Raw genomic sequence first — 27,010 nt, 5'->3', positions numbered from 1 at the left:
TTATGACTTTCGAACAGCGGTTTACTACTGTTGCCTTCATCTAGAGCAATTTAGTATGCTATTTAAAAGACTTTGTTTGAATCCATGTATTACTTATTATATAACTCTATATGGACAAATTATATTAAAAATAGTTGGGAACTTATATGATTTGATTGAAATAGAAGCATATATTGAATTGATTTCGGTTTAAAAAATTACATATAATTTTGTTGATATTGAACAAATCGCAGATTGGTTTTTCTACCACAGTTAATATCATAATTTTTCTTCTATGCTTGAGACGAGAAATTTTAAGAATGATCAACCCGAATAAGCGCTATTGTCAATTCTGTCACAGGAACCCCTAGGAGGATGAGTTTAACTTAATCTATATAATTTCAGAGAAAAGTATTTGAACAAAAATAAGAAATTGACTGATAATAGAAAAATGCCTTTTCTGAAGACTAACTATCCACTAAATTTGACTTAAGATAGAATGCAAATGCAAAAAAATCTTCCGCAGTTTGTCATATTATTATATAGATGTGAGACCCCTCTTTTTCCAGAAAAAAACTGAGAGACACAGCAGTGTTCAAACAAAAAATGAATTTTGATGATTTCTAAAATTGATCATCTCCCCTTTGAGTCTTAAGTAGACGAAACGCACATCTGGCGTAAATATAAAATTTTAATCCTGGTATCGATGATTAATTATTTACAACCACTGGGTCGATGCCACTGCATGTGGAGATTTATTTCCCCAAGGGTATCACAAGCCCAGTAGTCAGCACTTCTGTGTTGACTAGAGTTATCATTGATACATTGTATGTTAATAAACATAAATTAACTGTTACAAAACTTTGAATTTTTTAGATACTATCGCTTTTCTACCTCAGGAATAGATTATCTTAGCTGTATTTGGCAAAACTTTTAAGAATTTTTGGTCCTCAGTGCTCTTCAACCTCATACTTTGTTTGGCCTTTTAACCATTTTTTGATTCGAGCGTCACTGAGTCTTTAGTAGACGAAACGCACGTCTGGCGTAAATATAAGATTTAATCCTGGTATCTATGATGAGTTTATTTATTAGGCAGCTTTGTTATTTACTGCTCGGATTGAATAAAGTAATCAGAAACTCTTTCTTTTTATATTTTTATCGAAAATATCAATTGGTAAATCAGGGTTTAATATCTGAAAAGAAGTTTAAATATCTAATTGGATAAATTTGAAATGTAATTGATTAATTAAACTTTTTGAAACGAAACATTGAGTAGATTTTATAGCTGTGAATTCACGGTTTCAAGTTTGAAAATTCAAAAATTTATCTCATTTTTCGCAGTTCCATTGTCCATTAGGACAAGGATTATACAATATACCAACTTTTTTGGATTCGATCGTCACTGATGAGTCTTTTGGAGACGAAACGCACGTCTGGCGAAAACAAAAAAAATAATCCTGGTATCTATGATGAGTTTATTTATCAAAAATAAATCTTGTCTGTTAAGTTGGAATTTAATATATGAAGATTTTTTTTTTAACAAACCGTAGTATGGGTTAAGGGGGTTATATTTTTTGGATTTCATTTACATCTGTTGACTCTTTTATTGTATAGAGAAAAAGTGATATACTATATATGATGTTCCTTATATCTAAATTATATTAAGGCTTAATGTTATGCATCACTTATTGCTATGATAAAAACTGCAAATTTAGGAGGAATTTAATATGCAAATCGTAAAAGTAGAAAAATAAGAAACTATCAAATTGAGGTACAATTAAAGGTACATTTGCTGTCTGTGTCAAATCCATGTTCACCGATTTGACTAAAATTCTGATAGAAGTAATATGGTTTGCTGCTGACCCACTATGGATCAATAGAGGGTTAGTAAAATCCATGGAATGAGGCAAAAGTCTGAATAGTACAGGCATTGGGTAATGCGAATTTGTAATTGTCATAAGGCCCCTGAAATCTTTGGTCTGTTGATCAAATAATCACTATTAAAACAGCCAAGTAATCAATTAATCAATAACCACATGAGGAGACTCATATAAAAAGTCAACAATTTCAGCAGCACTTTCACGTATGTTTTTTCCATAAATATTCTGAGAAGCTCTGCAGTGCACCAACAATTTTTTTTTTAACGATTCAATTTATGGTCAGTAGATAAAGGTAAATAAGTATCGGGTAAACAAGAAGTTGAACATGTTGAAGAGGGATGAGTTTGAAACTGTACATTTATTATTATTTTAAACTTTAAACAGTTAGGTATTTACAATATATGTTATTTTAAATAATTGGCCTGATCATTTCTTTATCTTATTTAAAAAATATGTTTTGGTCTTAATATATCAAAAAAATATATCATTCTTTGAATGTATAGCACAGGTACATTTGCATTTAACATGTTCAATGTAAAGGTGTAAAAAAAACATGACGTCATCACATGATATTTATATTACACTTCTCGTTTTATAAGTTCTTATGAAAAAAATGTTTGTTTTTGAAAAAAAAAGAAATCTTTTTTTATGTGAGGATCAAATACTAGAAAAAAAAGTTGTTTTCAATACACAGTACACAATGTAGTCATAAGTAATCTAATGTAATCAAAACATTTGAATGTACATGATGGTGAAATTAAAATGTAATTGGTAACATCAAAATAACAAAGTGATAGTAAATTATTCGATTACATTTTTAAGTAATCGATCCATCCATGATTGTTGATAATGTTTGCCTTTGACGGTTTCTACTTATCAAACAGTTTTGTGATTTGATTGACAAAATATGAAAATTTGTCAAAAATCGTAAATTAAGAGCAATAACTTCTCTAGTATTTATCTGATAAAATCTTAGTTATATAAAAACCTGGATTACATAGGTACCAAATCTTGCATTTTCGTTCTTACTGTAGACATAACAGATATTAATATGAGGCAGGCAATACCTGTGAAAGGGGGGAAAGTCTGTTTTTTTTTTAATTCAAACAAGTTGATAAAAGAAATGGAAATACCGAAACGTTTCCGATATTGGTTCTGTTGTTAGGGATTTAGTTTTGATGTTATTTAAATTATGACGTCATATTCAATGTAAACGAAAAAACGCTGTTATCCAGGTAATGTTTTTTTAACATATCAAACAATTATTGAAATGATGGGGGCGTTGAATTCCTTCCTATATTTGTTGATATGTTGATAACTATACATTTTATTCAAAGTCTCATGCAAACAAGACCGGAAACGGAGGTAGATCTGAAAAAAGTTGACGATTTTGAGTTCATTAGAAGAATGAAAAATTCAGGAAATTTTTCCGAAGTTATTGATTTTCTTTTTCTTGATTTTTCTATCGTCATTGGGGACTTTGTCCCCATGATATGATATGTATATACAAATGATATAGTGAGTAACAACAGTGACTCAATTTGAAAAGCTATGCTTTTGAAAGTAATTTTATTAAAAGGATGTTTCTTTGAACAAAGATGTCTTGTGATGGGACAGTTTTAATGGTTTTGTACCATAATTGATGGCAATTTAACCGTATATTAAATGTGTCCATAGTTTTACTGCATACTATGTCAATCGTATCTAAATGTACATTTAATGTGAATTTTATACTGATTCATTTTGATTTCCTATAAAAAGCTTTGTGTTTTAACCTCATGTTACTTGAAGACCAGCGCAGTCACCCAGATCAAATAATTTTGAATATGATTAACTATCAGGATATTTTAGAAAAAAATTAATATCAGTGGCCATCTATCTCTACTTAACTTCTTTAGGTTGTGAATATATGTAGTTTCCCTTTTTAATGCTTTAATGTATAATCAAACAAAATTTGTTTCTTCTTGTCATGCTTATTTATATTTATGATGTACATTTACACAACATGTGTTTTATGTTTATTAATATTTGTAATTGATTGGATGTTGCTTGCTTAATATTTGTCAGCAAATATTTCATGCATACTTGTGATGACAATATGTCAAAGTAAAATCGTTATTATAATACAAAATGAAGACAGTTTCAGAATTTTGAGTTAAGGTTAATGTTATATTAAATTTTCAATCTTCAAATTAGATAATCTGAACAAAATCCATATACTTGTGATATAAACCCTGTTACGGACCTGTTATGTTTCTAGATTGTTCATCCATCGCACTCACTATAGCACTATAATTTTTGTTAGAAGCAATAATCACAGCTGAAATGCCTTCATTGTTACATGTATTATAATCTGCTCCTATGTCTAACAGCATCCTTACTATGTCTGTATGACCATCAATACAAGCAAGCATTATTGGTGACCAATCACTATTGTTACATCTATTATATTCTGCTCCTTTGTCCAATAACATCCTTACTATTTCTGCACGTCCATATCTACTTGCAGTAAGTATAGGTGACCACCCATCATTATCATATTTATTATAATCTGCTCCTATGTTTAATAACATCCGTACTAATTCTATATTACCATTTTTACAAGCACTAATGATTGGGGACCAACCATAATTGGTGCATTTATTATAATCAACTCCTATGTCTAACAACATCTTTACTATTTCTGTATGTCCTTTGGTACAAGCACACATTACAGGTGACCAACCATCATTGTTACATTTATTATAATCTGCTCCTTTGTCTAACAGCATCCTTACTATTTTCGTATGTCCATAACTGCAAGCACACGTAACAGCGGACCAACCATCATTGTTACATTTAGTATAATCTGCACCTATGTCTAACAACATCCCTACTATTTCTTTATGTCCATCTTTACAAGCACACATTAAAGGTGACCATCCATCTTTGGTACATTTATCATAGTCTGCTCCTACCTGTAACAACATCCGTACGATTTCAGTTCGTTTATGTATAACAGCGCACATTACTGGTGATAACCCATCATTGGAAGATTTGTTAAAATCGGCTCCTTTGTTTAACAACAGTTTTACTATTTCTGTCCATCCTTTCTGGGCAGCCACACCCAATGGTGATGTCTCATCAAATCTACACAGATTGACATTAACATTATATTTGATACACCACTGAATCATAGGAACGTCACCTTTAAAACACAGCTGTAACAGTGGAGTATCTTTGTTTCGTACATCACAGGTGAGTGCTAATTGTTTTTGGTAAGTTACGTCCAGTTCATTTAAGCAAGAGAGAAATTTTTTTCTGAACCGTGGTACATCCATATTTATGTTACAAAACACATCAACGACTTTACCCTTTGACCAATCAACAATCATTCTTTGTATGTACATTTTATGATGCTCAGGAGACACAACTGTTATAAATTGATCCATATTATCTTGTTTTTCTAACAGAAATCTTTCCTTGATTAAACTACTATGTGCATATTTTATCAAGCAGATAATTATTTTCTGTCCAAAAAAGTACACTAGAAAGTCGAATATTTTATCATGAATAGTTTTATATATGTTTTGTTCCTTTTTGAGGAATGTATGTATAAATGAGTTCAGTTCGTCCTGTAAATTAAGCCTTGATGTCCCTCTATCCAACTTGCATGCCTCACATGTGTTCTTAATGATGGTTTTTGTTTCTTTATCCACATCTTCTGTTAACATTTCTTCCTTTAAATTGTTGTTAAACATGACACATAGAGCTAAAACACAGTATTTAGCATACAATCTCATTTTCTGTAGTTTATCAATCTCTGCTTCATAAACTGTATAAGGATTCTGGAAAAAGTCTATGATATCGAGTGAAGGATTTTCATAATACATGTTGCATAAGAGCGGGAAACAATCATGTAAATTATAAAAATCTTTAATTTCAGATGCTTTTGCCTTAAGATATAATCCAGCTATTGACTCTTTTTCAACTTTTGACAGGCGCATGTTATCTGATAAAAGGTTACAGACACATGATTTGAAAACCGATAAAGATTCAAACTTGTCATCCTGAAAAACTTGTAATCGACATGCTGCAATTATCTTAACTAGTTTATTTGATAGGATCTTTTTCATTCGTTCCATGACTGGCTCCCAAATTTGAAGGTCGGCCTGACTTAAAGAGTAGTTTCCACATAAATCATCAATAACAAACAAAGTTTTTTTGTTCGGATTATCAAACCTGAAAATGTCACTAGGATCTGTAACTGGTAGTAAATCGTACCCTTCATTTGCCATCTGTAAAGTTACATGTCGAAGTGTTGCTGTCTTACCCACACCTGAACCCGCAACTACTGTTACACAACTGTTTTCTTTAATACATTTAAGTACCTGGTTTGAAGCTCTGACTTTTATAAATTTTCTGTCATTCTCCTTCCACTCCACAAGGTTCTCATTGATTCGAACTGTAATATAAATAACATTATAACTGTCTTTACCAAAATTATTTTGCAGTTCATACATCTGGTCAGGGTCTTATTGTTGATTTTAATCCACCACAAAGAGTATTTTGTTAATTCTTAATAATTCAAGTTTAGATTTGTCAAATGTTTCACAGGAACTATTGAATCGACTGCGATTGCTGATAAATGTATTGAATATAAAACTGACCGAGAGAAATGTAAGTTCGTTTATCAGTAAAAACAAAAATATAAAAAAATACAAAACGAAAATTTTCTAATGAAATGGCAAAATCAAAAGCTCAAACACATCAAATGATTGGAAAACAACTGTCATATTTCTGGCTTGGTACAGGCATTTTTTTGCAGAAAATTGTGGTTTAATCTTGATTGTATAGCGAGCTAATTCTCTCACTTGTATGACAGTCTCTTAAAATTCTATCATTTTGTCCACGAATGTTTGAACCAAAAACATAGACATAATAGGTAAAAATGTCAAAAAAGGGTAACAGCAATCAACCTTGTATTATGATCTTAATCAATATTAAAAAACATATATGTCAACAAAGAAGCACAAAAAGGCAAGAAAGACAAAGCAAATGAAAGACAAGAATACCCATGTTTTAACATAGCACAATAACACAATGACGGGGTATAAATGGATATTACCAACAATAGACTAAACTGTAAAAGTAATATTCACAAATTCCCCCCAAAAAACACGTCAGCTTGGCAGTTACGTATACTTCAAGAAAATGGTGTATTATTTGTAAGGTTGTTACGAAAAAATACAGAATTCTTTTGTACAGCAAACTTTTTTATGTGCATTCTTATACAAGTTTTCACCAATGTGAAAAGATTTTTATTTAAAAAAAAAAAAGTTGTGATCATACATTAACGGAAAGATCGAACAGACACTGACCAGATGAACAAAATGTTTAGTTGGAAGTCCGTTGGTGTACTGACCACATATAAACTGACCCGTAACGAATTCTTTATGGAAACACACAGGATATGCAACGTACGAGAAACGGAAACGTACCGGACAGTAATGATTTCGAAAGAACATTCAACGGTCGCCCTCAACAGAAAAAGGACACTAATGGAAGCATCGGGTAAAACGGATGACCTGGAATATCATACATCTAAAACAAATGATAGAACCCGACTTAAAAGGTTTAGCGCATTGTCCCTAGCTATGACGGGGCGGGTCCGGTGACATGCATGATATACAAGTTTAAGTCGACTGTTTAATTATAATATTTGCTTTTGCGAGAAAAGGGCAGTAGAAAAAGTTCAAGGTAAGACATGTAAGTACCAAACAAATAGAACAATTTATCCGATCTATGTTAAGGAAGCTGGCTTATCATGTTTTGGATTTTCTCTGGTTTAATGTATTTGAATGCCTTGAAAAAATTGACCAGTGACCCCTATTTTACTTTTTGTAAATCTGTAACATGTATAATGATAAGCCATCTGTTAAAGTCGTATACTTCAACTTGTCAATGATAAAGCTATGAAAAGTCGAGATAATATTTTCCCGCCAAAATTTCAATGGCTAATATCTCGAAAACAAGCACGGTGACCTATCTTTTTTTTTTTTTTTTTGCTCTTTGGATCTCATTATCTATCCCCTATCAATATTAACCAGTGCTTTGAAACGTTAATTATTCTGGACCTGAGAAGCGAACTCCCTTAAAAGTCAGGGACACCCAAATATTCTTGTTCCTTTCATTTCATTTTGTTTTTGTTTTACGTTTTATTTTGCATGATAGGTGTTGAAATAAAGCGCTACTCTGATTCGGAAATTGGAAGGAATGTGGTAGTTCATTCTAGTTAAACATGATATTTTAAAGCTCTTGGTACTGTGTCCAGTTTGTCTGAAAACGGATGTGGTGTTATGCAGAACACTAAATCTCCATCCATACTGCATAATACGATGTTTTTCTCTAATAGCAAGGTGTCTAAGTATAATTGCCAACTTGAGTCCTGGTTTACGCGTATTTCTGTTCTTCTGTGGTATACGACGGCCCTCCCGTTGCAACAAAATTTTGTCAAAAATCTCTGGAGGTATTCGAAGAAAATGTGCAAAGGACTGCTGATCATCCCTCCCTAGTTCGGTCATTGGTTGGTCATTAAGACGAAACTGCATTGTCTTTCAGTTTCTCGCTACATTGAAGACCTGTTGGTGACCCTCTGCTGTTGTTTTTTATTTGGTCGGGTTGTTGTCTCTTTGACACATTCCCCATTTCCATTCTCAATTTTATTAGTCATGATCTTGTCCACAATCTCATTTATCTTCTCCTTCCTCACCTTTTGGTTTGTATTTGCAACATTTAAGTTCGGTCTTGTCTATATATATATCTTTATTTCTCAACAAACCATTTACATTGGAATAAGAGCTGCTTCATAGTGAAGACTTGTTCTTACTCCAAGATCCATCATGAATAGTAAACATTCACGCCACTCAAAAAATCTAAATATTATGGTACCAATAACTGGCATTTCTGACGCTAAATTTTTAATTGGCATTTATCCGTTTTCGGTACTATTCGCACGTATCCGTTCAATCCGTTATCCTTTCGTATTTGTCCGTTTTACATCCATTCATCATCCGTTTTATCTGTTCTAAAGACGTCCGTTGGTAAATGGGTCCACAGGACATCCAACGGATTTATAATAGACAAGTAACGGATACAAAACGGAGTAGTACGGAGGACTAGTACCATAAAAAAACGGACGGCTACCTAGCGTTCAACAAACACTTCCTCCGAAGAACGTCAGTTCAAAGTTTTGAACATGCTCAAATCTTTCCAAAAGTGAACCGATGAATGCAAACATTATTCTAAGTCTTTTTAAGAAATTTGGGAAACAAATAGTTCGTTAAAAGATCTGAAATGTTTAGCTATGTGTTGTCTGGATTATTCAGTATTTTTAAGGAAGAGTGTACTAAGTCAGATTAGAGCAAAACACATTTCATTCGGTGACGATCATATTAATATCTTTATTGATTATTAAATCCGACTGTTACAGACAATCTGTTCCATATGACACAATTCTTTCGTGGGGTGAACATTTTAATTTCTAAACACCCTCAAATTTGAGGGGAGTATAGGGTAAATTATGCCTTTCCTTTAAAGAGGTCCAAAGATGAACATCAATTAAGGGGAACACACATGTTGAGGTATATTTAGCAAAGTGCAAATTCAAGGGAAAATAAAACATTGACCGACATACCCATTCAGAAAATATTTTAAGCAACAAAATAAAGCTTTCAAGACATAGGAATATTTGACTTGATCAATGTGGCGTAATTAAAGTGACTTCACATGTAGGATATATTAACAAATAAAGACCAATTGTAAAAACATTTTAGCCAAATTAACATCAGTTTTGCTCGTGAAAGGATAAAGCAAAATTCACATCTATACTATTAGACGTTTGTTTTTGGACGACGGTTGTCTAAATATTGTATTTTAGCAAATAGATAGTTGGAATTGTTTACGATTTTAGAGTATATTTAACCAAAGTTGAAAATGTTAAATAATTCTATTGTTGACTGTTTTTTTTATTTACCCCTTATATTCCAAGGTACAGTATCTTCTTGAGCCGTTTTTAACTTATTCATTTCTACTGTCATATCTTCATTTGATTTTTCCAATCGCCCCATCGACTGTTTTAGCTGAATTAGTTCATCATTTGTAAGTTTCATGTTATGTATTATATCTTTACAATTCTGATCAAGTGTCTTCACCTTAAGGTCATCACATTCCTGTTTCATTTGCTGTCCACCTAATCTACCAATAGCCTGGAAAATGTAACAAATATAACAATCTTAATTAGTTGAACAACAAATGATTAGCTATTTCTTTTATACGTGTTCGTTCATTGGCTGGTACAAAAATGTAAATTTCACAAAAATGGGCAGCTTTGAATGTATTTATGACTTGAAACTATGAAACACATGCATAAACCAATTACATTCTTTGAATGAGATTTTCGCAAAACGTTTTGTGAATTATTTTGATAGTTGTTGAATGCTTTGTACATGTATTTGCAAATCAGAAGCTATAAGGAATCTAAAGTTAATTTTTCATACATTACAAAACCACTTCAAATAGAATTCGCTATAACAATATTATACTACTAAACTGACCTAGTACTGAATTTGGTCCTTTTATTTTTTGTTGATTCGACCGTCACTGATGGGTCTTTTGTAGAAAAAACGCACGTCTGGCGCAAATACAAAATTTGAATCAGGGTATCAATGATGAGTTTATTTACAAGATAATATGGAATAATTACTGGTTCCCGACTTTCATATTGGAATAGTTGTTTTACATCTATAACGTTGAAACAATAAGTCCATTATTTTCAATATCCACGCGTTACTTTTGATATAATCTAGATTCAAATTTACATATACCATAGATACAACTTCGTCTTTATTGATCTATTAAGGATTGAAATGTATAACATCATCTTGTCAATTTGAAGTAAGGTTCACAAAAAAGTGAGTTATTCTACTCTGCTATTTGCATTATGAGTATATATGTTCTTCTTCTGTATTAATAACTTCAAACAAAATCAGGATTTTTATATTGCAATGACTCATTTTATGATGTAACTTAAATAACTTGATTCAACCAATGTGTTTAACTCGCATGTGTAGGATTCTAAGAACATCACAACTATGTATGAATATTTAGTGTATACTGTTTGCATTAATTGACTCATCATTTTTCTGTCAACTGAGCTCTAAAATCGTAGTAAGGTAATGCATACTCTTTATTATCAGCTCGCCTTGCATCAATGTGGTAGTTATTATCAAAATGCAATAGTAAAACAGTACAGAAAAACATTGATTCAAATATTTTTGACACTCCCCTTTTCTATGCTTGCTTTCCTTTGTCGCTAACTGTTTGTGCCATGCATGTGCCTATGTATTCACCAAAAATCTCCCATTGATTTGATTCCCATCATTTACAATCTGGAAATATAAGTTATCGTTTCTGAACCCATGGTAACTTATTTTCTTAGAAGTACTCACATCAGTAACGGTGTTCCATGCTGTGGCGAATGTAGTATTGTCTATTTTCCCGTCGTCCAGGTGAGACAGGAAATTTCTGTAATATTTTATCCTAGCTAAATCCGATGTCGGTGTAGTTTCATTAGCAGATGGCAACTTGTCATATCCACTATGAGGAGGTGTCTGGTCGGTCAGATTTCGTAATAACATTATTATAAGAGTGACATCAAACGTTTTAGAATCAGGTACATCTATAAATAAAATATATAATATCATCAAATCATTGAAGATTAAAACAAGTAATTACCATTGTTTGGTATAAGAGTAAGCTAATATAAAAGATTACAGACTAAATATTTTACAGAATAGAAGGATTGAAAAAACTAAAATTTACAATGATTGATATTTACAAGGTATATACATCCTTCCAAAAACGTTGATTGACACGGACGGTTGAAATATTGCTAATATACACCTCTAAATATAAGTTTTATAAAAAAAAATGGTAACAATTGTACATGTGAGGGTGCATGCAAGACCCGACGGACGGACACAGAAACGCCCTGAAACACGGACAGACGACATTTATTTCTATGTCCATGGTCAGCGCATAGCGCTGGGTGACAAAAACATATTTATTCCTTTATAATTGAATGGAAAATTATAGAAACCTCACTATTTCTGAATAATATATAATAAATCCGTTTTTAGGAATGAATCTTAAGATATCAAACACCATGCATTCACTAATTCAAGCTTTAACTACTTCTTGTTCTACTTTTAAGCAAATGTAAATGTATAACTTCATGAATACATATCATGTTTATAGTAAAACAATTAGCTGTAAAATTGTCAGCAACTAGAATGTTGCTGCATGAAAATGATATTGATAAATTTGGACCCCCAAACAGAATAAAGTAAAATAACAAGATTTCACCTGGGGTAAGTAGGCAGAAATCATGAAGTCAATAATGGCAGAAATATATTACAAAAGTACAACCTAATTCAGTTTGAAACTATATTTGAAACTATAGAATCTTGTGGTTCCGTCAATACCTTTTTAAAAACCCACTTTCGTTGACTTGTGATATTTGCACTTTCGATAGTCACAGAAAACACAATATCTAGATTTGAAAAGAGTTCGTCTACGCATTTCTCAAGTTAGTGTACGGACAACGCTCTCATAATAAATCTTTCAGGTAAGTTACATTCGGGTAAACGAGGAAACCACTAGAATGTAGTCGCAACAATTTGAACCACTCCGTTATCATGTAAAATGGATATTACGTTAAAGTCAACGATCTGTGATGGCGTGACGGGAGGATTTAAACCCAAATACTTAGGACCCCTGGTTAAATATCTTATTGAACTTACGCAGCAACCCTCTTTTAAAGAAATCATGAAAGGAAACACAAGCCCTGTAATATAGTAATAAATGCGAAATTTATGATATGTGTTCAGGACAAACTGTTCGAATATTGGTACATAGAAATGAAAAGTTCCCAGTTTGGAAGCTGAAATGATCAGTTTTGTTTACAATCCCACCAATATTGTCATTTTGTAGATGTCATTCATAACATGAGACATACTTAACTGGAGTTGTTGCATTCTGTATTGCATGTTCGATGGCATAGATGGATTCAACATATTTAGTCACAGAATCTTAAATCATTTAGTAATCATATAGCGGAAAGTGAAGTTAAAGGATTATGCAATATTTCTTTTCGCCTGTTAGCTTCATATGAATAAAGAAACAAGTCAGCCGGCAGAGGAGCACAGTTTGTTGTCAATGCCGATGAATTATTGACAAAACACCCTCGAAACGTAACAAATATGTTTTCAACTAAGAAATCTAGCATCATTAGAATTTATGTTTGAATAAAAGTATTTTTCATACAAAGTAAGAATCAATCCCCCTTTGGGCAAAATACTTTTATTTTGGTTGGTAATTTTTTGATGAAACAAACGAATTTGGGCTATGAATCGGGATTACTTGTGTGAATAAAAGTCAATTATTTTAATACGTTTTCAAGATGAACGAGTCATTGATTGTTTGTACTCACATTTTTTTTTTTATGTTTTTGTATCAATATTATATTTGAATTGAAACACCTCTATTCTTATAACTTAGAAAGAGGTTCATTGGCACTTAAAAGATTCAAAAGTATAACATTGTGTGTAAAGAAACTCATTTAGTAAATGAATTTATTACAGTGAAGGAATATATAGGTCTCTCAAAACATACAAAGAGGGATCTTAAAAAGTTCAGTGTCTCTCAAACCATGCCAAGAAATCATAGGAACAGGAAGTTTCGCTAACATATAGCATGTCTCTAAGCAACTACCAGAAAATCTTAGATACAGGTGTTCATCTGGTACTAAGTATAACATATCTCTAAAATATATCAGGACTATCCACTGTGAGTAAAAAAAAACATGTCTCTTTTAAAACATACCAGAATTTTTTGGAAAATAAGGTTCATTGTAACTGACACATAACAAATATCTTTTAACTTACCGGGAAATCTCGGAAACAGGAGATTCCATTGTGACTGCTTTAACACTTGCTTCCTTTGAAGGTCTTTCAGTTTATCGTACTCTTTCTTCAATGAGGAATCCAAGCACGCTGGAGCAAATTCACGATCAAACAAGGCTCGTGCTGCACGAGCAGATATTCCTGCCATTAATAGGTTTATCCTGACATAGTTTTCTTCTTCTTGTGAGAGTGAAGATGCCATTGTCTTAGATTTTTTCTATTGTTCAGACTAACACGTTTGTTTCTTTATACTATATTTCAATATCAATGTATACGCATTTTTTGCATTCAGCTCAGGGCTGCGTCATTCATGATTTTATTATGGTCAGTTCACCGGCTTGGATCTTTAACACATGCAAACACTACAAATAAAATAATTAAAATACACATTAAAAATTATCAACCAATAAGTTGTTAACAATATATCAACGTTATGAAAATTCCAATCCCTCAATAAAATTGAGAATGGAAATGGGGAATGTGTCAAAGAGACAACAACCCGACCATAGAACAGACAATAGCAGAAGGTCACCAACAGGTCTTCAATGCAGCGAAAAATCCCGCACCAGGAGGCGTCCTTCAGCTTGGCCCTAATTAAAAATATATACTAGTTCAGTGTTAATGAACGCCATACTTAACTTCAAATTGCACACAAGAAACTTAAATTAAAGATAATACAAGACTAACAAATGCTAGAGGCTCCTGAAATGCGGCGAGGTTAAACATGTTTATGATATATCAACCCTCCCCCTATACCTCTAGCCAATGTAGAAAAATAAACGCATACCAATAGGCACATTAAAATTCAGTTCAAGAGAAGTCCAAGTCTGATGTCAGAAGATGTTACCAAAGAAAATGAGATGACAATAATAAATAAATAACAACAGATTACTAGCAGTTAACTGGCATTCCAGCTCCAGACTTCAATTAAACTGATTGAAAGATTATGTCTTCATCATATCAATATCAGGCACAATCCTTCCCGTTAGAGGTTTAGTATCATAAAATCATCATAGATACCAGGACTGAATTTAGTATATACGCCAGACGCGCGTTTCGTCTACAAAAGACTCATCAGTGACGCTCGAATCCAAAAAAGTTAAACCCGTGTCATGCCAACAACTTGTTTTTGAATAAATGTGTTTAGTTCCGATGCAAAGAACCTATAAGTGAATCAATATTAACGCCAAAATATGCAATCTTTAATGACCTGACAACAGTATCGTAACTATATCCCTTCTTAGTAAGTCTATTTGAAGGTTTTGTTAGTTTCTGAGGTGAATAAATTTTTGTGCTTTATAAAGAATATTGCCATAAAAATTGGATGTGAAATACCTGATCGTATAAGAAGTCTGCATGTTGAGCTATATCACTGTGTCTAAACCACACCGGCAAAATTTGTTCGGACTCGATGGTATCTAACATCCGGCACAATGACGGAACATTTATAGACAGAAGAAAGCTAGGTTTCTCCTTATTTTCTTATTTTTTTTATGATATCGAAGAATATATATACATATACAACTATTTTCTATTTTGATATGCAATATTTTCTACAACCGTTCTATATTTAACGAAAAAATAAGTCAAAATGCATGTCAAAATGACGAATTGAGTGAACCTTGCCTCGAAATTGTTTAATTTCTCGTTAAATTGTTCACATTGTACGGAAAGAAAGGTACGGGAAGATAGATATTGACACGGAGATTGCAAATTTAGTTATTATGAGCATCTCAATAATTGTATTTCTGTGTATGAAACGAAAGAAAAGGGTCATGTCAAATTAAAATAAACCGGTTTCGTCAATGTTGTTACTACACAATCACCCGGTTTCGTCTATATATATAACCCCGTTTTTTTTTAACAAACAATTTATGAAAAGAAACTTTGGCACGGATCTGAACATTGTCTTTCGAGAATTTAAATATATATTTATTGTAAAGTAAACTTGCAGAGGCGGATTTAGGGGGGGGGGGGGGGCAGGGGGCCCGCCCCCCCTTTTTGGGAAATAATTTGGTTGCTTATATAGGGAATCACTGAAGCGTGACTGGAGCGGGCCCCCTCTTAGGTCAGTCAGTGGGCCCCACTTATGAAAATTTCTGGATCCGCCACTGACTTGGCGTGTTAAAATCTATTTTAAACGGGCACTTTTGGACATAGTTAATTATGATAATACACATTTTCCAAATGAAAGGCGTATCCCTTATTTCACTTAACTTCAAACTAATTTTAAATGGAATATAAATACTGAATAGCAAACACTGGTATCTAATTATTTTGTAACATTATTATATTTTCTTTGTTTATAATATTAGTATGTAAAGATGAAAAATAAAAGAATGTGTTTTGATTGTGCCATAATTTTAATTTACTATACTATATTATATACACTTAGTTTACAATATTTACTATCAATTATTGATACATTTATGCATTCAATCATTGACGAAAAGTCCCAAACCGACTATAGTCTATACTGTTCTGCACAAATTAATCATGAATGCAGTCCTGCCAGATTTTCTGGTACTATATATACTGTGTTACTTGCGCACTAAAGAGAGTTTTCACACTTAAGCATCCATAACATAGCAGTGAGATTTGTAACTTTCTCCCCGTTTCTGGTAGGCACATTTATTTTCATAGGCATGTTTTCACATTATTTTTACAGTTCAAATTCATTTTTTGTACAGTTCAAATTCAATTGAAACTTCAAGAAAACTTTCGAAAACAATATCTGACAGTTTTGTATTTTCAATGTGAATAAAAGTTGGTTTGCAAAACATGACCGTCATTTATATCTAGGTCTTATTAAGAAGAAGTGACGGTAACCACTTATCCCATCAACATTGACAATGAAACAACTTTCTTTTAAACACAAAAATTATGTTGAATTAATCAAGTTTAAGGCAACGTATGCCTTAAACAATGAGAAAAACACACAAACTGCATGAAAGCAAGCTATAACAGGGCCCTAAATTATAAATGTAAAACAATTCAAACAAGAAAACTACCTGCCTGTTTTATGTTCAAAACGCATATGGTATAAAGCAACCAAAGACAACCATGGAATTACAAGCGTACGATTCGGGAATGGACTGAGTCAAAGTGTTGTCGCTGACACAAACAGTACAACAAAAGTACAAATAATAAAAAATGATGAAAAAACCTTAACTCGTCCGATGACAGAGCCTGTATAGTAAATGCGCGATGTGTGCCAAAACTTGTATCATAGTTAAAATTATCCCTTAAATATGATAAATATACATGTATTCGCAGTTTACTATGAAGTCCACTATTACTGAACTAGTATAAATATTTATTAAGGGGCCAGCTAAAGGACGCCACCGGATGCGGGAGTTTCTCGCTTCATTGAAGACCCATTGTGGCCTTCGGCTGTTTTCTGCTCTATGGTCGGGTTGTTGTCGCTTGGAATTTGTATGAACTTTTCATGTTGATAGACATTTTTAAATAATCTGTTGTTTTTTTATTAAGATAAGCTGTCCTGAAGTTACGGTGCGACATGTTTATGCTGGACAGACGGATAGATAGACGAACAGACGGACTGACCGAATGACTGATAGATGGAGGAACGGACGGATGGAAGGACGGACGGACGGACAGACGGGTGTATACAATAATACGTCCTGTCAAAATTGGGACGGGCGTGTAAAAACGCAAAGAAATGAAAAAAAAACTCGTAATTAAAGGTCAATAAGTTTTATTAGGATATCGGCCAAGTTGATTTATTTGTATATTTGTCTGCCTTATCATTTTTGCTATATAACTTTTATATATATTTGAAAAAAATGTATAGAAATCGATAAAAAGAACTTGATATTCGGCATTTATTATAATAAACATAATCCAACTCACATAATCCGATTTCCCGGGTGTCCCTGTTTTCTCATTTCTTACAATATTTTAATTCGGTATACACTTTACAAGATAAGTGGCGAATCTAGATGACGTATAGGTTGCACCTCCGACCCCACCTTTGGTTGCCAAAACTATATTGATTCCTGTATTTAACGATTTTGTAAAGCAAAAAATAATCAAAATATTGTTCGACTCGCTACGCTCGGCGGTATGTAAAAGTTGTTCGAATTACGTCCACTTTGAAATCAACTGAATCCGTCTGTCCGTTTATATTGTCAAAATATATTGACCAACGTCAGTGTACGATCACCATAACACAACGGCGACAGTACAGACTCGTTTTTTTAGTAATGTTAGCAAAATAATTCTTATTGAATTTTGTCGATGACCTGAGACTATTATACTAATTTGGACATAGCAGTACAAATAAGGGATACAAAAAATTATTTTAATGCATGGTAGTTGTAATCCTACATTCATTTTCTATGTCGATTATGCATGCATATACAGTTGTCTTATTATCAACGTTTATCCTTAAGAAGATTTATTTTTAACGATTGTAGAAAAGATTTATTTACATACATAGAATGATTAGATTGCTTATAAAGGTGGACATCCTTTTGTGCGAGAAAATCACACATCAATTGTGTGTTTCGATTTTTAAGACCGTAAACATTAATTTCAAGTTTAAACATGTTCAACATATTTTCCCATAACTCATATAGAAAACGCATATTTAGAGAGCTTTAATCTCAATATGCTGTTAAAAATTTCGGAATGCAAAGTAAATTAAAATATTGTGTTCTATAAGAGTAGGAATTCAAGTTTTTGCTTATTATTTATTTGAATCTGAGACTCATATAAATAATAAGCCGTTGTCCGGTGAACGAACTTGTTTTCCAACGACCCACAAAACTCCTTTTGAATGCTGAAGTTAAATAATCAATTTTAATGTAATGCGATTATGATTTTTTTTTTACCAAACCGGATTATGCATTTTGAAATCTATGACGAAACCGGGTTGTATACATTGACGAAACCGGCCAGTTCCATTTTGACATGATCCATTTCTTTCGTTCCATACACAGAGATACAATTATTGAGATGCTCATAATAACTAAATTTGCAATCTCCGTGTCAATATCTATCTTCCCGTACCTTTCTTTCCGTACAATATGAACAATTTAACGAAAAATTAAACAATTTCGAGGCAAGGTTCACTCAATTCGTCATTTTGACATGCATTTTGACTTATTTCTCCGTTAATATAGAACGGTTGTAGAAAATATTGCATTTCACAATAGAAAATAGTTGTATATGTATATATATTCTTCGATATCATAAAAAAAATAAAAAAATAAGGAGAAACCTAGCTTTCTTCTGTCTATTAATGTTCCGTCATTGTGCCGGATGTTAGATACCATCGAGTCCGAACAAATTTTGCCGGTGTGGTTTAGACACAGTGTATATTTACGAATGATTTCCTTATACCGATGATAAAATTAAGTAAATGCTTCACTAGTTTGTGATATCGAAAACCCTAGTGTAATAATTTTTCAATAATACATAAATTTCTCCCGTTGAAATCTAAAATCGTTACATACACGAGCGAATCGTACAAGTTGAGATATACAAACACCGTAAGATGGTGACTAGGGAACGTCACCATCTAAAAATGGATATTCAACGATAGGAAATGAAAAAAACATCTCTTTTATCATATATTTGAATATTAAGCTTCCCGTTAATGATATAGATATCAAGATTGAGTAAAGGGCAGTGGTCATTGTTGGTATTTAAAGTACGTTCAGCATGATAAATTTCTTTAGTATACATACAACCGGACAATGTTTTGTTATTTATGTTTCCTGTTGAAATTAGTTGTTATGTTCTCATAAATAAATATTCACTTTAAGCGATGTATTATTGGGGAGCATTTAAGATTCTTTTCTTTCTGTGTGTCAAAGCAAATGTAATATTTAAAATTAATTGCAGAATAAAGATACGGCTCGATACAGGAGTTATAGATCGCTGAAGCTCCCACTACACCAGTTTCTTAGTATCATACACATACAAAACATATGTAAAGACACTGGACAGTTATTGTCTATCTATTTAGCTGCGAAGTTCGACCCTCTTTTTTAATGATTTACTGGTGATTTGCAAACATAAGTTTAAAATTGCAAACAATACTGGTATTTAAACTAAGCTGATTCAAAACATTAAAGAAGAAAGCAAGATGTTAGGATATATTGAAAATTGTGTAACTGTTATTAAACATGTTGTCAGAAAAAATATATATTTTCAATTTGAGGAAATCACAAAATGTATAATGTCAATAATATTTTTTTTGCGTTTTATGTTGTATTATGTGCAGTTTCAACGAGATGGAATAGTATGTGAGAAGGTTGTTCTAAAGTAGACAAAATTGAAAATAAACTGGTAGAGTAAAATTTTAAAATAACCAAAATCCCGTAAAGCTGTTTATAAATTCTATTTTGGAAGTTAATAAAGTATTGGTTTTACATTCGCATAAATATAGCATTTACCGGTATGACGTTATTTTGTTTTCAAAGAGCAGCCCGTACAACACCATATCACACTGAAACGTTCTTCAAGGCATTAAATAATGACCTATGTAAGGTAATGAAAACATGAAAACATGAAAATTTAACATTTACACATGAACTATAAAAGTGAGGACAATTTTAGATAAAGTTCAGCCAACAATTATTTTGTATATGTTATTTACTTCACATTTTGCTTAACGTATCTTATGACGGAAAATGAAATAGATACAGAACATTGACTAAAGAATCATGACCAGGCGGTCAAGGTCCGATTTTTTCTTGTAGCCGTGCATGTACACTTTACAATCATTTATTTAACAAAAAACAGTTGAACTAGTGCTGTACATGTAAGTGTCTGATAAAAATGAAAACCAAAAAATATCTGAAAATTGACGAATGATGTCAAAAAGAGATGAACCATGATCGATCAGTGTAAAAAAATAACAATGACATTTAACAACTTTGATTTAAATATCCGGATAGCACACAAAACAACACACGTCTTACATTGATAAACTAACTATTCAACACACCAAATATAGATGACAAATTTATCTAATAACTTGAGACACGGACTTGATCTCTGATATGCAATCTAGTCCAGGTGAACCCTGTCTGAGAGACATAAATATCTTGCAATCTTCGTCGGAGGCACGAAAAAACAAATCTTTTGATGTTAACTTTATAACTAAGGATAGATCCTCGGTGAAAGGGTACTTTCTTTTAGATATCGATTATGGATTGCAAAAATATGTCAATTTATCAATGTACTAGACTCATGGGGGGAGAGGTCACTTTATATACACAAGGTGATAGAACGTGCCGCTAGAAAAGAACACTTTTCAGCTTTAAAATATGAGAATAGGTGCAGAAAACTATCAGGAATATATGATAAGGTCGATAAAGTTCCAATTACTTATATATGAAAAGCCCTGTCATTTGTTGTCAGCCGAAAGTCCCGACGTAAGAAAGGTTAGAAAGAATTATACAAATATTCTTAGCTGATGATATAAATTAAGAAAGAGAAACTACACAAATAATTTGATTTTGTGTGTAAAGTCAGTTTAAATTTACAATAAACATATTTCTTTATCACCAAGATAACCCTGGTGATATTGTGACCTTGAAATGCGTACTTGATATTTGATAACTGTACTTGATTTTTAACACAAAGAAAGGTGTTCATTGTATCTAAATATAAATCAAGGAAATAAATATCGTTCGACAAAGAAACATTCCTTATACAATGTTATTCGCGTTTTTTTTATATCGCTTTTCCGAAGGTAAAATAGTAGTTATGTATACCCAGTAGTCCTTCAGAATGTCGTTTATCTATACAGATAGGAAAAACTAAAATTGATAAATGAAAGAAATAACCTACATATATAAAAGCAGATTAAGATGTATTCATTAACAAAACTTTCTAATAAAATTGAGAATGGAAATGGGGAATGTGCCAAAGAGACAACAACCCGACCATAAACAAAAAAACAACAGCAGAAGGTCACCAACAGGTCTTCAATGTAGCGATAAATTCACGCACCCGGAGGCGTCCTTCAGCTGGCCCCTAAACAAATATATACTAGTTCAGTGATAATGAACGCCATACTAATTTCCAAATTGTACACAAGAAACTAAAATTAAAATAATACAAGACTAACAAAGGCCAGAGGCTCCTGACTTTGGACAGGCGCAAAAATGCGGCGGGGTTAAACATGTTTGTGAGATCCCAACCCTCCCCCTATACCTCTAGCCAATGTAGAAAAGTAAACGCATAACAAAAAGACTACTCAATGTGCTTAAAGTATAATTTCCTGCATTTTAGTAATCAAATAATTTGAAAGAAACTCACATGATTATATTTCATCCACACTTTGGCTAAATTCAGATCAAATTTTGTCCGTAGGATAAGTTATCTCTATATTTGATAAAACAGTTAGATAACAACGCTTCCGGGTCAGGTGATTTATCGTGTCAAATTTGAATAGGTTTATTAAAGAAGAGGGGCGAAAGATAACAGAGGGACATTCATACTCATTGATCGAAAATAAACTGACAACGCCATGGCTAAAATAGAAAAGACAAACAGAAATTGTCAAATAATAGAGATTATAGAAATTTTATATTTTCAATAATCTGGTTTAATTCAATCAAATATTAGTGTGGGTGCGTTGGTATTGCAGCCTGTAGCTCATTGCCATATTCGGCATGGCCATAGAGGGCGCTCGCAGCTTGAATCAGAATTTTGGAATTCATGTATCAGCTTGAATTAGAATTTTGGAATTCCCTTATCGGGCACTTGTTAATTTGCTGTAGACTAGAAAGCAGTTAAAATAAGTTAAACTTCTTAAAAGAATAATTAAAGATGCCAAACAAGAGAAATGCCATAGGATCGCCATCAAGGGCCATGGGAAAGAAGAGTAGAGCGGCTAGCAGGACAGGAGGACAGAAAGGGCAGAACGAAGAAATCCCTCAAAAGAAGGACGGAGCTGGTCGGAAAAGAACTGCCAAGAAAACACAAGGGGTCGGACACGTGGTGGCAGAAGGACCGGTGGAAACTACTGATTTCTCATCAGGTAATGAGTCGGAGGAGGATGCATGAGCATTCCCAGCTTTAAGTCACGACCCGTTACACCAAAACTTTGAAATTGCAAATAATTCCATTGATTTCACTCCGTCACAAGAATCTAGCATGCATGACAGAGTGGGGGAACACGTGCCTTTTAAAATTAAGGAAAAAATTTGGGGGGGGGGGGAAAGTTCATTGAGCTTCATTCTCTTTAGAGAACGCAAAAAGCAATGGAAGAGGTAGACGAGGGCGATTTGAAATTAAAAAGGGGGAAAATTTGCATTGAAAAAAGATCGTCGAGTGTTTATTTGTCCATAAATGAATGGACTTCAGCATTCATGATTTTTATGAGTGTCTACATTGAGAAATACAGAACATGGGCACAGGAATTGTTAAAATATATGCGCGATATAAGATTAGCGGCAACGAGGTCAGAAAACTGGGCCACCTATGACGAGCAATTTAGGCTAAAAATAGAGAGAAATCCAAATTTATCTTTGGGAAATATTCACGGTGAATATTGGCTGTTACACATCACATCTCCCACAGTACAAAACAGTGTGTCAGTGCAATCACAGGGTTATAGACCAAATACACAACACCCGCTAATTTGATGATTATAAATTCCTAACTGTCAGTATTAATTATAAGCCAATTAAATTATAATAGTGATAACGTATAATGTAAACATAACAATCATTCCCCTTTCAATTAGATGATCAAGATAAACAAGATTAATCTTTAGTGAATGAAAGTAATAAATTCAATTGGAACTCAATATTGAACTAAATACATTGTAGCTACTAGCGTTACTGTCTATATATTAAATGTTCAATTATGAAATCCTAAACCTACAGTTATATCACTACACTAACTTAACCACAAATATTTACAGTCATGTGTTTTCAATAAGTCTCTCTGGTGCCTGTTTTACTCTTTCTGTGTGGTTCGTAACGATAATGTCATTATCATTTTCAACTGTTTTATTTTCGGTTATTTTAGTTTGTTCGGATTCATTTTTATTTTCAGAGTTTTCAGTATCGCGGTTTGAATTACATGTTGGTACTGTAATGAATTAAGTGTCAATATCAGATATGGTAATTTCAAGTATGTTTGGTATGTCTTTGTTTTCCTGCGGTACGAATTCACGAATCTGATCAATATGTCTCTTCCATACTAAATTTCCAACTTGGACTTGATAAGTTACTGTTCCGAGTTGATGAACGATAACTCCTTGTTTCCACTTGTTATTGTCTCTATAGTCTCTTTAAGATTTGGACACCCTCCCTACTGGATGCAAAAAGAATTATTTTTGTTCACCATCTCCTCATTTTATTATTTTTCACCGTGGAGCCAATTGTTTGACAGATTTGGAATTGACAGGGAAGGGTTTAATTGAAAATGTAAAATAGTCTACCCTAGGTTACCAGGCTTTATTTAAAAAAAGTTATTATAATATGGTCTTCAATGCTTCAGTGCGATACTGGCATTTTTTCAACTTTGAAATGCGGGTGCGATAATAGAACAGAACAGAAAAAGAGGAATTTAGTGGTCAAAAACTTTGTTATAGAAAACGGGGGTAAAGCTATATTACATGATAACATTAGGGCAAGTGAAGTGTCTTTATACAGAACAGATGGAACTCATTTGTCACAAACTGGAAATCAGATTTTCTTAAATAATATACAAAGGGGGGGGAGGGGGGAGTCTTTCCTACGCACATCAAAATCAAGATTCAATAATTAAAATTTTGTGGAGGTGAGAACCCATGTCAGATTTGGTAGCTGACTTGGGCTCTCATGTGGCTGTCCAGGGAGACTGGTAGTGATTGGGGGATTCTTTCACTCGGCCCTTGCTCTGGGCCTGACAAGTTCTAAAATTTGCAGGTTTGAAAAATGTGGTTAGTGGTAACGGTGGGGTCTACAGATTGGTGACTCTGGGACCTCCTTCACCTCATCTTATAGAGGGGAGGCCTACACCTGCCAACAGGTGGGGCACTAATAACTGGAGCATTGGTAATACGAGTGTTTTTCCCGGTCACTCCCTATGGTAGGTGGTGGTGTAACCGTGTTTAACTACATTTTTGTACCAGGGGTTTTATGACACTATGTCAACATAGGTCAGCTGATAGCCAGTGTGTATAGGTAATCGGTAGTCACCTTGGCGCCTCAACAAAATATTATAGAATACCCTGTAGCCAAAGTAATGCCACAAAGTAAAAATGTATATTCTAGTAATGAAAATGTAAATACAAGTTGGTTTAATAAAATGTATGTTTAATTCAAAGGATTGTTTTTGTATAAGTTGTAAATGAAATACAGAAAATGGAACCTCTACACAAATGAGTATAATAAACAGAAAGTCTGTAGTATTTTAACTTTGATATTTGTGAATTATAATTAACAACAGACAAAGAGAGACAATTCTAGATTAAATTTTAACATAGTTTAGAAAATACGTCAACAACTCTTGATCGTTGTTTTTCATCTCATAGTTATTCGTTCAGTACTGATATAGGGTCTTCTTAAATGAGTATTGCAATTAATAGTATACAAGACACAGCATAGAAAACTAAAGACTATGTAACACGAAACCACACCAAAAACTGGGGGTGATCTCAGGTGATCCGGAATAGTAAGCAGATCATGCTCCACATGTTTAAACGTACCGAATATTTTAAACACCTGTCTTAAGCCATGGACCTGTAGTTTGATTTTGTTTAGCATCCTATTTTACCGACCACACTAAAGTGGGATATTCCTTTCTAATTCGTTCAGCTTTTAAAACGCCCTACGGCTTATTTAGAATGTGAAATAAAACTCATTTATTTATCTAGATATAAACCTTTAAAATTATCATCCATGTACAATAAAAGTATTACTGTAAGTGCATGAAGAAAAACACAAATAAGTTGTTTTCTTTCGATAACGTTGTATGACAAATACAAAACACATTGTAAGTAATTTATTGTACCAACTTAGTTTATGGAAAGGGGGGGGGGGGCTATGTTTTTTCTTTTCTTTTTGTACTGACATTTCTATCGCGGAAAAGTGGTTATTTTTTCAACAATTTTAATTGAATCGAATGAAATATTTAGAAAGATTGTATTTAGCAAAGCAATACATTGTTTTAACAGACAATCAGGATATAGTTATTTACCCTCCTCACCCACCCCTTTTGTGAGTTACGTGAACGTTATTCTTATATTAGTTGATAATTTGATAGAGTAAAAGTATACATGAATTAAAAACAGTTAAGAACTGACAAAAATACGAATTACCCGCAAAATTGAAAGGGATTAATATAATTTGCAAAACTTGTTTCCAAATCCATTATAAATAAATATGTTTAAATTAATCAAAGACGAATATAAATACATAAAGGTAACATCATGATTTCCTATTCAGTGTGTATCGTCCTGAACATGCATGAAATATTTGCCACTGGACGTTAAGCAACCAACAATCAATCAACCTATGCAGTGTGACTCAATAAGATTTTCAAAATCTTACAAACGAATATGTTAAATCTTGCTTTATTTTTTGATAGTTTACATTAAAGTTCTATATCTCATATATGAGAATGTTTCTGTATTGGAGCGATAAATTAACAAAACTTCACGTTATTTGTTTCAAAAATAGAAATGTGGGCAATGACATTTTTATTACACCTATCATTGATTGAACTTTAAAAAGTTAATTCTCAAATCGGCAAAGAAAAACTATCAGACGAATATGATTTTGAAGTAGATTATAGATTGCATTTTTATCAAGGAAAATAATTACCTCTCACAGGTCATTATTTAATGCCTTGACTTTAACTGCATTGCAATCTTGCATGGAATTGATATCATAATCCAAAAGATCTAAATTTGCTACCTATTTGATTTCTTTCGGATTGGGGCTTTTAAGACAATTCTTGTGTATACATGTATGGGAGAGTGCTCACTATATTTTAGGTTATTTCATATTCAAAATTTATAATAAATGTCTATAGATTAGGGTCTTCAGAGAATAAATTTGTTTTCTTAAAAAAACTAATTGGCATGTAAAATAATGTTCCGGTATTTTTTAATTATTTAGAATGTTTATTTTTCTATCCATTTATTATCTGAAGCATGCAATTCTGGTCAAA

The 27,010-nt window shown here is 32.8% G+C and overlaps 1 protein-coding gene across 1 annotated transcript; it reads right to left on the bottom strand.

The window, feature by feature from the left end:
• Nucleotides 1-1,440: 1,440 nt before the first annotated feature.
• Nucleotides 1,441-22,289, bottom strand: LOC139501046 (uncharacterized). The gene is made up of 5 exons (XM_071290001.1): nucleotides 22,160-22,289; nucleotides 13,844-14,223; nucleotides 11,348-11,577; nucleotides 9,874-10,105; nucleotides 1,441-6,303 (listed from the first exon to the last, which is right to left on the bottom strand). Exons 2-5 carry the CDS (start codon nucleotides 14,061-14,063, stop codon nucleotides 4,097-4,099), a joined length of 2,889 nt encoding a protein of 962 aa, XP_071146102.1. The 5' UTR covers nucleotides 14,064-14,223; nucleotides 22,160-22,289; the 3' UTR covers nucleotides 1,441-4,096.
• Nucleotides 22,290-27,010: the final 4,721 nt, after the last annotated feature.

This window comes from Mytilus edulis, chromosome 13 (assembly GCF_963676685.1).
Source record: "Mytilus edulis chromosome 13, xbMytEdul2.2, whole genome shotgun sequence".
In the NCBI taxonomy this organism is placed as follows: domain Eukaryota; kingdom Metazoa; phylum Mollusca; class Bivalvia; order Mytilida; family Mytilidae; genus Mytilus; species Mytilus edulis.
This window is presented reverse-complemented; position numbering and strand designations above follow the sequence as displayed.